This window comes from Carassius gibelio, chromosome B3 (genome assembly GCF_023724105.1).
Source record: "Carassius gibelio isolate Cgi1373 ecotype wild population from Czech Republic chromosome B3, carGib1.2-hapl.c, whole genome shotgun sequence".
NCBI classification, from domain to species: Eukaryota; Metazoa; Chordata; class Actinopteri; order Cypriniformes; family Cyprinidae; genus Carassius; species Carassius gibelio.
In genome coordinates, this window is record NC_068398.1 from 47,066,681 (window position 1) to 47,079,614 (window position 12,934).

At 42.0% G+C, this 12,934-nt stretch overlaps 1 protein-coding gene across 1 annotated transcript; it reads left to right on the top strand.

Annotated features, from left to right (window-relative positions):
* The first annotated feature begins 7,304 nt into the window (after nucleotides 1-7,304).
* Nucleotides 7,305-10,955, top strand: LOC127952317 (transcription factor Sox-9). Its single transcript, XM_052550707.1, has 3 exons — nucleotides 7,305-7,900; nucleotides 8,442-8,689; nucleotides 9,507-10,955. The coding sequence occupies exons 1-3, from the start codon at nucleotides 7,506-7,508 to the stop codon at nucleotides 10,118-10,120; spliced, it is 1,257 nt and encodes a 418-aa protein (XP_052406667.1). The 5' UTR covers nucleotides 7,305-7,505; the 3' UTR covers nucleotides 10,121-10,955.
* Nucleotides 10,956-12,934: the final 1,979 nt, after the last annotated feature.

Genomic DNA, 12,934 nt, shown 5'->3' on the forward strand with positions numbered 1-12,934 from the left:
TTGTCACAGTCTTGCGACCAAAGGTAGTCTGGGATAATTTTCTGGAAGTGTCTGCAAATACACTGTGCGATGAACATGCTGAATTTCTGATACGACCCAACTTTACTGAGCAACCAGTAAAAATTTGACATGAAAATCTACGTGACATGGCGCTAAATCATAAAATTGCTTACCTGAAGCTCTTATGTCTTCCACTTTTGACGCTTTATTAATTTTTTTTATTTATTAGTGTTCACATAGCTCAATTGGTAGATCATTGAGTATCAAGCGCAAGGTTGTGGGTTCGATTCCCCAGGAACACATGATAGGTAAAAATTGATAGTCTGAATGCACTTTAAGTTGCTTTGGATAAAAGCGTCTGCTAAATGCATACATTTTAATTTATTCTTTTATAGAAACATGCATTCAATAGGTGTCATCATCGTACTGTCTACATGCATGTGGTACCCAAGTTTTTTAGATCCATGTCGCACAGTGTTACCAGCGATGATCTTAAAAGTGTGCAGTTTGTAGGAGGCTTAAGATAAAGTTCTGCAGGTTTGAATTGAAAATCGAATAAGTTAATTGGTGCACAGTTGGTAACTGTGGGCTCTGATAAAGGCACAGGTCTGTGGGGAGGTGAAGCTGATGTGACACACCTGTGTGAATGTCAATAGGAACTCTAGAAGCTTAATTACAGAGCCACGACCCAGCGGCTCGACCGGAGGTCACAGAGCTCTCTGATAAACCCGTGAGTCATGGCGGTTAGTCGACCCAGACTGAACCAGGGCTGAGAAGCGAGTGCAAACCTCCAACAGAATCAGTGAGTTCAACCGAGCACACACACACACACACACACACAGCTCTAGACATCTGCGTGAGTCACCGCTGAGGTCTTCACACTCACACGCCAGACACTTACTTATCTGCAGCACAGCCAGACTCTGTACAGATTGTTGCATCTGCTAATCATACTTTACCAGACTAACACAACAAGCTAGACAACACTCTTGATGTCTTTTCCCGTTTCACACTTAATACTTAAATGCTTTGGAAAGAAGCCAAGACAACAATGCATCCACTCATTAATAAATATACGGACGAAAAGATGGGGGTATTTCTGGATAAATATGGGAGGCTGCAATAATCAGTCAACACTTCTTCATTAAGATGACATAAGCACTGAGGAAAGTAAAAGAGCTGTTCAAGACTCTGATAACAGATTCATTAAATGGGCCGATTCAGACATTAAAAAACCATAAAGCAGGTCACCATAATTCATTCTCTAAAATGAATAAATAGATAAGACAAGGCATTGCTCCATAAGTGGTTAAAATATGCATTGTTTCAAAAGCACAGCCACAAGGCCTCATTACATTACATGACAAGTGTTAAAATTATGCTAGTGTGATAAAATCACTTCTGTCAACTCATGTCTTGAGTAAAGCCTGCAAGTTTCACATGATCACCGCAAGAATACCAGAAAGGGAAGTGGCACCCAAGACGTAGTCCTGCTTCTGATAGATTTGATAATTGCACACCTTTTCTTACATTTTCTGCACAGAAGAAATCTTATTTCAGTGTTTAGGTTTATTGTACAAATTGAAAGCTCAGACTTCGCTGCACCTTTGTGTGGTCGGTGGGAGTCTGATGTTGTTCGTTTTGTCTACAGGTGGGATTCGTCCAGAGGCACGCTGGTTTATCTGGAGGGATTGACTCCTCATTCAGTGCGTCCACATGGCGTTTCACTTAACACGAAACCAGAAGCCGATAAGAGCCAGATAATGGCTGCATCTTCAAACAAAGAGCAAAGCCAAGAAAGACACACAAGGAACTGTGCAACAGCTATTATAGGGCTGTTAAAGTGAAGGCCAAAAATTGACTGTTGCTTTATGGCTTTATTACTAGCTGAGAATACACAGAATGCAGATTCTTCCAGGGACAATTCCTAGTTTTATAATATGTTTAAATAATTAGGCAGTTGTATTCTATAAGCTGGAAAATAATAAACAAGTGGCATTATTAGTTTTGTTTGCTAAGCTAAGCAGAACTATCTGCTACTAATGCTCTTACTGTGGGTTAGAGATTTGCGAGGATGGAAATGCCAGTGGCCACAAAATGAAACCCAACGCCGTTTCCGTGTTCAGCTGCGACAGACAAATTGCTTGTCACTGAAACCTTGTCGCATTGCGTCTGGTCCGGACGTGGTGTCATTTTCCAGTTATAAATAAATCATAGTACTATTTTACCTTTTATCTGCATTATTCTGGATGCTAGAAAGAGTCATAGACGACTAGTTCAGGAGGTTCTTTACTGTAATATTAATGATATATTATTGACAGCATTCAGACACCTGAACAGACAAATCATTGTGTTTCTAGGATTCGATTTTGGTCAAACTTTAGTTTGGGGACCAATTCTCGCTATCAATTGTGATTGTTCTTCATAACTCCTTCACAAGTACTAATAAATAGACAATATGTTAATATTAGGCATGCTAATAAGCAACTGAAATGCAGAGGGGTTAAATAATGTGTGCAGATGCCTATTTATTACCTACATGGCTAAGTTTGTTTATTGTAGGTGCACTAAAAAGTTAATTTGTGAAGTAATTACTTGAGTAGTTTGTCTGAACATGACTTCTGCTCTTGCATGTGTTCACATTATTTCTCCTACCAGGTCTCATGGTCAAAACGTACCTGGGGACACTTTTTCGCAAAATACGTACCAATAAGTAAGTAATAACTGCCGGTTCCGAAATAAATGAACAATAGAGGCAGTAAAACTCTTAATTTTTGCACAGTAACTTGAAGAATATAATTTTACAATTTTAATATGTTGGGAAATGTGAAAACTGGTGCTTTTGAATGTCAGCAGCACACATATCCAGCTTCATATCTATGGGTTTTCATTGACGTTAGGTTTGTTCGGTAGCTCACGGAGTACAGAGATGTATTTGAGAGGCGAGGGGCTTCGGTTTTAATAACTATGGTTTGACAAAACAGTTCAAATCTACATATAAGCAAGTTGAGATGACACGGTTGCATCAACAAATGCGTTTTTATATCAGTTTAGCATTTGTTAACTCTGTCGTGTAGGTTTAGGGTTGGGTTTGGTGTAGGGCATATTTCCAAAACGATAGAGCATTAATTATTAGCAACAGTTCCCGGATACTTGAATTCGGAACTGAAACAATACGTACCTGAAGCAACGTAATAAAAGTGTGCCAGAGTTCACGTATTGAACCACTGTTTTAGGGCCACTCAGTGGACAGATCTGTTTTAAACTGTGGCACATATTTTCATGAGACCAGGTTGTATTTCTCAGCAGCTCTATTGAATTATCTTGAAGAATCTGCCGTTCTGCCAGCTGTGGTAGGGGCTGTCGGGGAAGTGTGAAGAAACATTGTGGGATCATTTGAGTGGTGCCTTCTGAAGGTGTCAGCCCCATGATAAGTCTTGTTCAAACGTCAGCTTCTCCAAAATGCAGTGTGTCAACAGTCAGCCCGTGTGGCTGCGCTCTGATCTGGCCGACGGATGCCCAGAGACAGCCGTCCGAGCGGACAGTGTGCCCACACCCCGGGCTGGGAAACGAGGAGAGCCGTCCCCGTCCAAACGGCCAGGTGTGTCCACCCTGGCAGGCCTGTGGAAGCTGGCACTTCTCAGGGGAAAGTAGCGGACAGGTGCAAAGTCATTTCTCACAAGTCTAGGCCACAGACTGCATCATCTTTCCGTTCCCGCCTCTTGTTTTTTCTGTTTCTCCTGGAGGAGAGGTCTGCCCATCCACACAGCAGGGAGTTCCTCACATTCTTCACTCCAGAGCCAAAAGAGCTGCTTTTTCACTTAGTGCAACAGTCTCTAGAGAGGCTCTTCAGTCAGCCCTGCTGTCTACCGAGGGAACATGGAGCGAGTTTGAGTCTAGAACCCAACACAGATGTCCTCACTGATCCACACTTCTGGAGCCAGTTGAACAGGTTCACCAAATCACTCTGAATCGGTTGGCAAAGTTAATGACTTGATTCAGCTCAGACTTGACGCTCTGGCTTGGAATGAGTCAAGAAACCCAAGAGTAATGTGATCCTGGAACAACTGATGTCTGTTTCCTTTCTAATGAACCGCTCTGACTAGTTGACAAATCTCAGTTGATCCTGTCTCAATAGTAATTGTGTGTTCAAGTCCTGCTGGGAACTTCATATTTATGAGGAAGTCATGATTACAGTCACGTTGACCGGAGCAACAGAAAAATTCTGCAGGGTTTTCCTACAAAATGATGAGTAAGAATGTGCATCTGTGTACTTTTGCTAGTATTTGTTTTGAATAGTGATGTCAAAATTAACGTAGGCAACTAATCTGAATGGTGTTAAAAGTATTTAACAAAGTTAACGCCTAGGTTTGGCCACCCCCCTCACAACAGCTGCTTCTGTCTCTTTTTATTGACAAGAATTGTGTTTATTTATACGCAGAACGTCTTTATGACCACATAAAATGGGCGCGAGTCGAACGAACTGTGTTCAAATGAGATGTAGTCAGGCCACATGTCAGTAAAATACAATGTTCCTGTCAATTAATTCAAATTTTCAATATTTCTTTTTGTCATTTTCAGTTTTTTCCTGTTATACTTAATCTAAAAAAAAGATACCTAATGTATCATATCATATTAAAGCGTGAATGAAACTGCGAGCGTGTACGTTAGATGCGCATCACGTTCAGCAGCGAAGCTCTTAAAGTAATAGCAGCCTAATAACCAGCTGCTGTGATGACTGTTCATTAGTGATGTGTCGTTCTTGAACGATTCGCTCATTTAGAACGAATCTTTAATGTGACTCGAGAAGAACGAGTCATCTCGGGGAATGATTCGTTCAGTCGCGCATGCGCATTATTGTATTGTTTGTAGTCTGATCAACGTTTGCGTAAGTACTAGATGTGTTGTGGAAGTAACACGCAACATTTTAATTACATTTAGCTAAAATGACTGGAATGACTCGAAAAAAGATTTGTTCATTGATCCGAAAATTATCCGAACTTCCCATCACTACTGTTCATTAATAACAAAAGAAAAAGGAAATGAGTAATTTTTGTAGCTTTAATGATTCATCTATAGTTAATTTAGAATTTAGTGTTTGATAACTTTATTCAGTTTCTGGATCTCTCTAGTGAAATGCTTGGGTAAATATGACTTTTACTATAATGGGCTTATGTGAAGTTTGTTTTAAATTCACTTACATTTTTAGTTTGATTTATTATTTAAGTCTAATAAATGTTACATTTGATTAATCCACAAACATATGATTTATTTACCACGATGCCAGTATGCTAGATTGTCTCACTGAAGTGATTACCTGACAGCATAAGAAAAATACTCAATTGGTTCAGTGAAACTGACTGTATAAACTCATTTGTGCAAAAAAAAACAAAAAAAACAAACAAAAAAAAACACACACACACAAAAACGAGTAGCTATGCAGTTGTTTTGTTGTGATGCTGTCATGATCCAGACAATGCTGTGCTTTCAGCAGAAGCCAGGACTGTATTTGAGTATCTCACTGTTTGATAACATCACTTAGGGCTTTGCGTTTGAAAGTAGGAGGAACAACACAAGCATGAACGCCGTACTTCACACACACACACACACACACACACACTCAGCTGAATCTGCGAGCGGGGGACATGATTTAGCAGTTGACTCTCTCTGTTTGTCTCCCAGTTTTTAACACTGGGGCTTGAACTCAAGCTGAGAAGTTTCCCAGCGTATGCAGAAGAAGGAGGACGCGCTGTATCAGTTCCTGCAGACCGCCGACTGATACCACACACACCTCTGATGCCTGTGTGTGATAGATCCACAGATACACAGATCTAGATAGGGACAGCAAACACATTTATACTGTTACAGTACACTCCTGTTTCAAACAAATATACATTCATTTAGAAAACAGCTATTCTGAGTTGTAAACATTAAGCTCGTTTCAAAAGCAGCACGTTTGAACAGCAGTGCTGGTGACTGGCCAGTTTAATATCCAAGATTTGGGCTAAACAGTGGTGTAAAAGCGTGGCGCTCCTCCTGAGGTAATTGTGGTAATTTGGCGATACAGAGGGAGGGCAGACGCACATCTGTGATCTATTAAACATGATATTTCAGGTAGCTCATGAGGAACACATGTGTGGACCACGTTCTGCCCAAAATGACATTTCCACAACATTGCTTGCACAAATAAACACAGGGAGCGACGAGAGTCACGGGGCGATCTCTATTTACCCCACAATCAGAGATCTGCTGCTGTTGTATCCAACGATTGATTTCTTGAACTGGAATCATTCCCTGCTTGCTTTCGGTCAGATTCAGAGGAAAGCCAAGCTTGTGAGCGATGAATTAGATGCACTGTCACTATACAGATGGATGAAAACTGTTCAATAAAATATTACACACAGTGTTTTTAGCATTGCACGCCATATCACAGTTTTATTCTAATAAATATTCACCAGGGTAGTTTTTTTTTTTCTAAAGTCAATACAGATCTAAATTGTCTATACAAAAGGCCATTGAACACTTCCCTCATTATTTACAGAAACATATAAAATACTCATTTGTGGTGATGAGAAGTCAAGCGGTGGTGGGTGAGTCTGAACTCATGTCGCCCCCTATCGGTCTTACAGAGAGCAACACACACACACACACACACACACACACACACACACAACCGCCTCTTTGACTTGTCCATGTATGAAATGGAGAAATGCAGAAAAGTGACTTGAAAACAGAAAACAGACGAGGATTCGTTTGCACTTCAGACATCATCAGGAGAAGTTTAAACTTGAGACAGAAGTACAGAAGAAAAGTATCAAGATTTGAGCACATAATGCACACTGTGCAAACATTAAACTGTGCATACAAAACAAAACATACATTGCAGAGAGCAGTTTGCTATTTGTACAAGCTGGTGTGACTTATTTCATTTCGTTTATCACATCTGCATGTTTGTCTGAATCCAGCAGAAATCAGGAGAGTGTCTAAATGAGCAGTTTTTCAGTCCAGTAAATGTACTTTAACAGCAGTTAATAGTTTCTTGACTGACCCTTACACACAGGAGCCTGGGGAAAACTCATTTAAGAAGAAAACATACACCAGCGCTTCTGGAGGCTTTTGATAGTGTGTGTTTTATATGATATAACAGTGTGTCATGCTGATAGTGTTTTTTCTTAGTTTTGGTGTGTTTGGTTAGTCTTAACCACGAGAGAGAGAGAGAGAGAGAGAGAGAGATCTGCTCCTCCTCCTCCTCCCTCCATCCCTCCGTCCGTATATAAGTGATGTGATGTGGAGAGAACGCCAGCAGAACCTCTCTCTCTCTCTCCCTTACACACACACTCTGACAAACACACACACTCTCTCTCGGTCAGGATTTGTCCTCGTCTCTGTGATATATCTCTGTCTTCGCCTGCTCCGAGCAGCTCTGAAGGACTTCTCCGCACTGCTCTGAGCCCCGCAGGAGGATTTTACCGGCGTCCGTCCGTCCGCAGCCCTCGCGCTTCTGCATGAATCTGTTCGACTCGTGCCTGAAGATGAGCGCCGAGCAGGACAAGAGTCTGTCCGACGCGCCCAGCCCGAGCATGTCCGAGGACTCGGCGTCCGGCTCCGGCTCCGGCTCGGACAGCGAGAGCAGCCGCCTCGCAGACTTCAAGAAGGACGAGGAGGGGGACAAGTTCCCCGTGTGCATCCGGGACGCGGTGTCCCAGGTGCTGAAGGGCTACGACTGGACCCTGGTGCCCATGCCCGTGCGGGTGAACGGCTCCAGCAAGAGCAAGCCGCACGTCAAGAGACCCATGAACGCGTTCATGGTGTGGGCTCAAGCCGCGCGCAGGAAGCTGGCGGATCAGTATCCGCACCTGCACAACGCCGAGCTCAGCAAGACCCTCGGAAAACTCTGGAGGTGAGACATCACTACACTTGTTTGTTCAGGACTGATGCAGAAGTCACTGCAATAACTGATTCACTTAGCAAACTATCAAATTACATTGATTTATTACGCAATGGTTATAAAACAATACCGATAAGCTTGAGAACAGGTCACTGTTTGGTAGTGAGGTGAAACTATAGTTTAGACAAACAGTAAATTAGCCCTTACTTTACATGCACTTCAACGCAGAAAAAGTTTTGGAGTTGGTAAACACCTTCAGTTTTAAGAAGTTGATTATTACTTGTTGGGTTTATGTAAGAAAAGTACCATTCACTCAGATTAAAAAAAACAAAAACAAAACAAATAATAATAGTTGTTTCAAGAAAAGTCTATACCTTTTTTTTAAACGTTTCTTTATTATTAATTGAACAAGGTAAATAAAGTAGATTATTTTTTCTAAATTACTTAATCATATTAGTTATTTCCAAATCAATTTGCAACTGTAGTGAGGTTTCTGTGTTGTTACCTGAAGAACAAACACAAGGAGAGTAATCTGAGCATTGGTTGTGTGCAGATTACTGAACGAGGGCGAGAAGCGTCCGTTCGTGGAGGAGGCCGAGCGTCTGAGGGTGCAGCACAAGAAGGACCACCCCGACTACAAGTACCAGCCCAGACGGAGGAAATCAGTGAAGAACGGCCAGAGCGAGAGCGAGGACGGCGAGCAGACACACATCTCCCCCAACGCCATCTTCAAGGCCCTGCAGCAGGCCGACTCTCCGGCGTCCAGCATGGGCGAAGTGCACTCCCCGGGGGACCACTCAGGTACAGAAACGGCCTGCAGAGGCTCCTTATGTAACGCCTCGATCAGAGCCTACGGGGAGCTCGTAAACCTTATCTGGCTTGGCTGAGTATCTTTATTAGACTGTGCGCGGTCTCTCTAGACTTTGAGCATGTCAAATAGTTTTTTTAGTCATGATATGACGTCACGCTGTGCAGCATCTTCTTAAGAACTAAACACATACATGATTACAAATTCTAGTCCGAATTGTTAGTTTTTTTACTATCAAAATGCATGGTATGGATGCGAAAACGCAGAAAATCAAACCACATCTAAAGTTTTGAGAGGAAGTTTGTAAACGTGTTTGACACAACGTGAGCTTGTTAAAGCATTAAACCCCAAGAAGCCGTGGTTTACAGTGATTTTATAACAGGGATTATTGCTTTTATAAAACGGTGATTCCATATATGTAGGTTTTACAAAATAAAACATCAAATAAAATGTAGTGATCTTAATAAAAACAGTATTCTTTTGCCAAACACTGTAGTTTCTCGGAAATAGTTGTTGCTACAAAGTGGTTACACAAACGTAAACAAAGGTGTGTGTTTGTAGAGTAATTTACAACAGCTTTGAACTTGCCTCAGCCAATCAGAATCAAGGACCAGAGCTCTCCGCTTTATAAAATACATTAAATATTAACCCGAAGGAGTACAAAGAAAACCAAACCATATCAACAACTCTTACGTAATCCAAGCCTAATCCAAAAATTCAATTCGGTTGTTAGACTAAATTCAATTATTACACGCTATTCATTTTTTTTAATCTTTAATTTAACCTGATTTCATTCTTTGTTATGTGCAGGTCAGTCCCAGGGTCCCCCGACTCCTCCCACGACCCCCAAAACAGACCTGCCGTCCAGCAAAGCGGACCTGAAGCGCGAGGGCCGTCCGCTGCAGGAGGGCATCGACTTCGGCGCCGTGGACATCGGCGAGCTGAGCAGCGACGTCATCTCCAACATGGAGCCGTTCGACGTGCACGAGTTCGACCAGTACCTGCCCCCTCACGGACACCCGGGGGTCGGCGGCGGCGCGCAGGCCTACCCCGCCGGCTTCGGGGGCGCCTGGATGTCCAAACAGCACCCGATGGGCGAGCAGCGGACGCAGATCAAGACGGAGCAGCTGAGCCCCAGCCACTACAGCGAGCAGCAGCCGCCGCAGCAGCAGGGCTCTCCGCAGCATGTGGCCTACGGCTGCTTCAACCTGCAGCACTACAGCAGCAGCAGCAGCAGCAGCGGAGGAGGAGGAGGAGGAGGTGGAGGCTCGTACTACAACTACAGCGAGCACCAGAGCCCCGCCGGCTCCTACTACAGCCAGTACCCCGCCTTCAGCTACCAGAGGCCCATGTACCCCCCGATCGCCGACAGTCCGCAGCACTGGGAGCAGCAGCCCGTCTACACCCAGCTGTCCCGGCCCTGAGCCACCGAGAGGACGGACTCAAACTGAGCGAGCGCCTCTCCCCACTGTGCCTTCGGAGTTGTGATTATATTTTTCTAGATATAATGAGACAAGAGAATCCTCTGTGAGGACAGATTCCAGATAACTATTTTTAGTATGTACCGTGTATGTGTCACGTTTCTCAGCTGTGTCGGGGGATTCGTACGCAGCTGTCCGATCCGATTTGTTTTTTGATATTTTCCTCTTGTGTATATCTGTGGGGGTTTCTTACACACTCGGGCGAAGTGTTGAATCGTCCTCTGTACAGTCGACTGCTTCTTTGAGTCTCTCGTTTCTGTGAAAACTGCCTCTAGAGTCCGTCTGTGCCTATAGAGATCCGGCTGCTGGAGGGGGAACGGGACGTGCCCTTTGACCCCAGGCTCCTCCGCAGCTCGCCATTCCTCCAGTCCTAACCTCTTTAATTTATTCATTAGCATTCGTTTGACATTTTCACTGGGGCTTCGTACGACTAATTTGTGATGTTTCCGGAGACGATTACGATTTAGATGTAGTAGAAACTTTAACCATCTCCTTTATTTATCGTTTGTTAATGTTTCCATTTAAAATGTCTAAAATGGTACTCTAGTTGACTTCCGATTGTGAAGCTTGATCAAGTCTTTCAATGAAACAACTGGAACTTGTGTTTTTTTTGTTGTTATTGTTGGTTTTCTGTCTCAAACATGGCTACATCTCTACAAAGACACACCAGCATTTCTTGTTTTTTTTTTCATTTCAAACTGTAAATCATGCCACCGTCTTAAAAGAAGCTTATCTTTTGTATCATATTGTTTGCAATAAAAGGAAAGATATTAAAAAATGTCCTCTGCTTTAAGATGTCTTTTTCCAATCGGCCGCGATGACTCTCTGTGAGAAGTGCATGACATTAACACATTATGATTCAGTGTTCGAGCATTGGATTGCCATTGAGCTGCACAAACAGCAGTGTGATGATTTCCTGAGTCATTAGGAGATTAATGAAGCAGCAAACCTGTCATTAGACATACACACGCCAGAAAAACAAGCAGCCAACTGTAGCCCTCAAGGTATTTTGGAGGCATCATTTGTAAAAATGACATAAATATAAACTAAATAAGAGCGTGTGTGTTGTAAATGTAGGTTTACACACACTTTGTGGGTCGTTGTGATGGTTTTTCGGCTCTGATTCAGACTGCAGAGGATGAACAAGTGATGCAATGAGACGTTTCTCCAAATCTGTAACACTAAATAAACATGGCGCTTCTGCACATATACTCCAACAGACTGAATATTTACACTCTAGTAACATTTTACAATGCAATAAGCTCAATATACGTCCTTCACTCTTCAGTCATTTCTTTAGATTCAATGAGTGTGTCCTCTTTTTTTATTAGTGGGGTCTTATTTCTGAAATAATAACAAAAAGTATGCATATCCACATGCAAGTAACCTTAACCGTACAGTTAGCACACACAGTTTAGTCTCTATCTTCTGAGACACTGTTAGCCTGAAGGCTTTTAATCAGGAGACAGTTGTGCTCTGCAGGCTGATCCCAGAATGCACTGCAGCTGTGTTGTGACACAGAGCTGGAGCGAATGGAGGGTTTTAGCGGGACAGCTGCGTGGAACAGGTGTGACAGATAAGAGCAGCAACATATGTGCCACACATACATCTGTCCAAAGCAGAGAGCGGCAGACGAGTATCTGGAGGAAGCCAGCGGTCAGCGTGCGAGCGGCTGGATTCGACTTCTCACTTCCTGTCTGTCTCACAGCGGTCCACAGAGAGTGAAAGCCAACCCTCAACTGACATTAAAATACACCAAATCAATGGACTGTTTTGATTAGCAATGAGTAGAAGAAGCGCCCAGGCTTTCTATACAGAACCAATGTCTAAAAACTACTTTAGGGCAAACTATTGTAGATAAAAACACCTTTCTGTAAATAAAAGATGCTTTACAGGTATATTTTACCAGTAGATATGCAATATTCATAGTACAATCTCATGAATACTTATAACCACAGATAATACATTATAACAATATAATTCATTGTTACACTATGCATTTTAAATAAGGTTATAATGTATTACAATGCACATTATGAATAATTATACTGCATTATAAACCCTTTAATAACCCTTTATAACGTACTATACATAAACACTTTTAAGTAAAGTGCTATCTTACACACACACACACACACACATTTTTTTTTCTTAGAAAATATACTTTTTCATATTATTCAAAACTTACATATTTATACAAAGTCACTACCATGTAAAATACTTGTTTTTCTGTATATGCACATCAAAAACATATTACAAATGAATGAAGTCAGATTATCATGTTAAAATGAAATAGACGCTACCATTCTGGTAATGGATACCATTCATAGTGGAAGTAATAATGAGAATAACATTCATTTCATTAGAAAGTACATGTGGACACACTACAATAATGAGAATGTGGGAAGAACTTGTTTTAAATGTCATGAAAACAGCATAATGTGAAAACAATAGTCCTAAATAGACTATGATTCTTGCATTTTTCTTTTTATGTTGGAATGAACCCAGACACGTTTTGGTCAGATTCACAAGACTTATTGAACTGATCATATGTGAATGGCTCTAAACACTTATAGTAGTAATAATGACTGAGTGAGAGGTGAGGAGCATAGTTAAGATGATGATATTGTTGGTGGTTTGGTTCAAAGCGTACACAGCTGTACCTCCAGAGTGTTTCTGACTCTGGGGAAATATCAGGCCTGCTCCTGATTGATGACCGGTGCGAAAACACTGAAATTCTCTCCTCAAAGTGTCAAC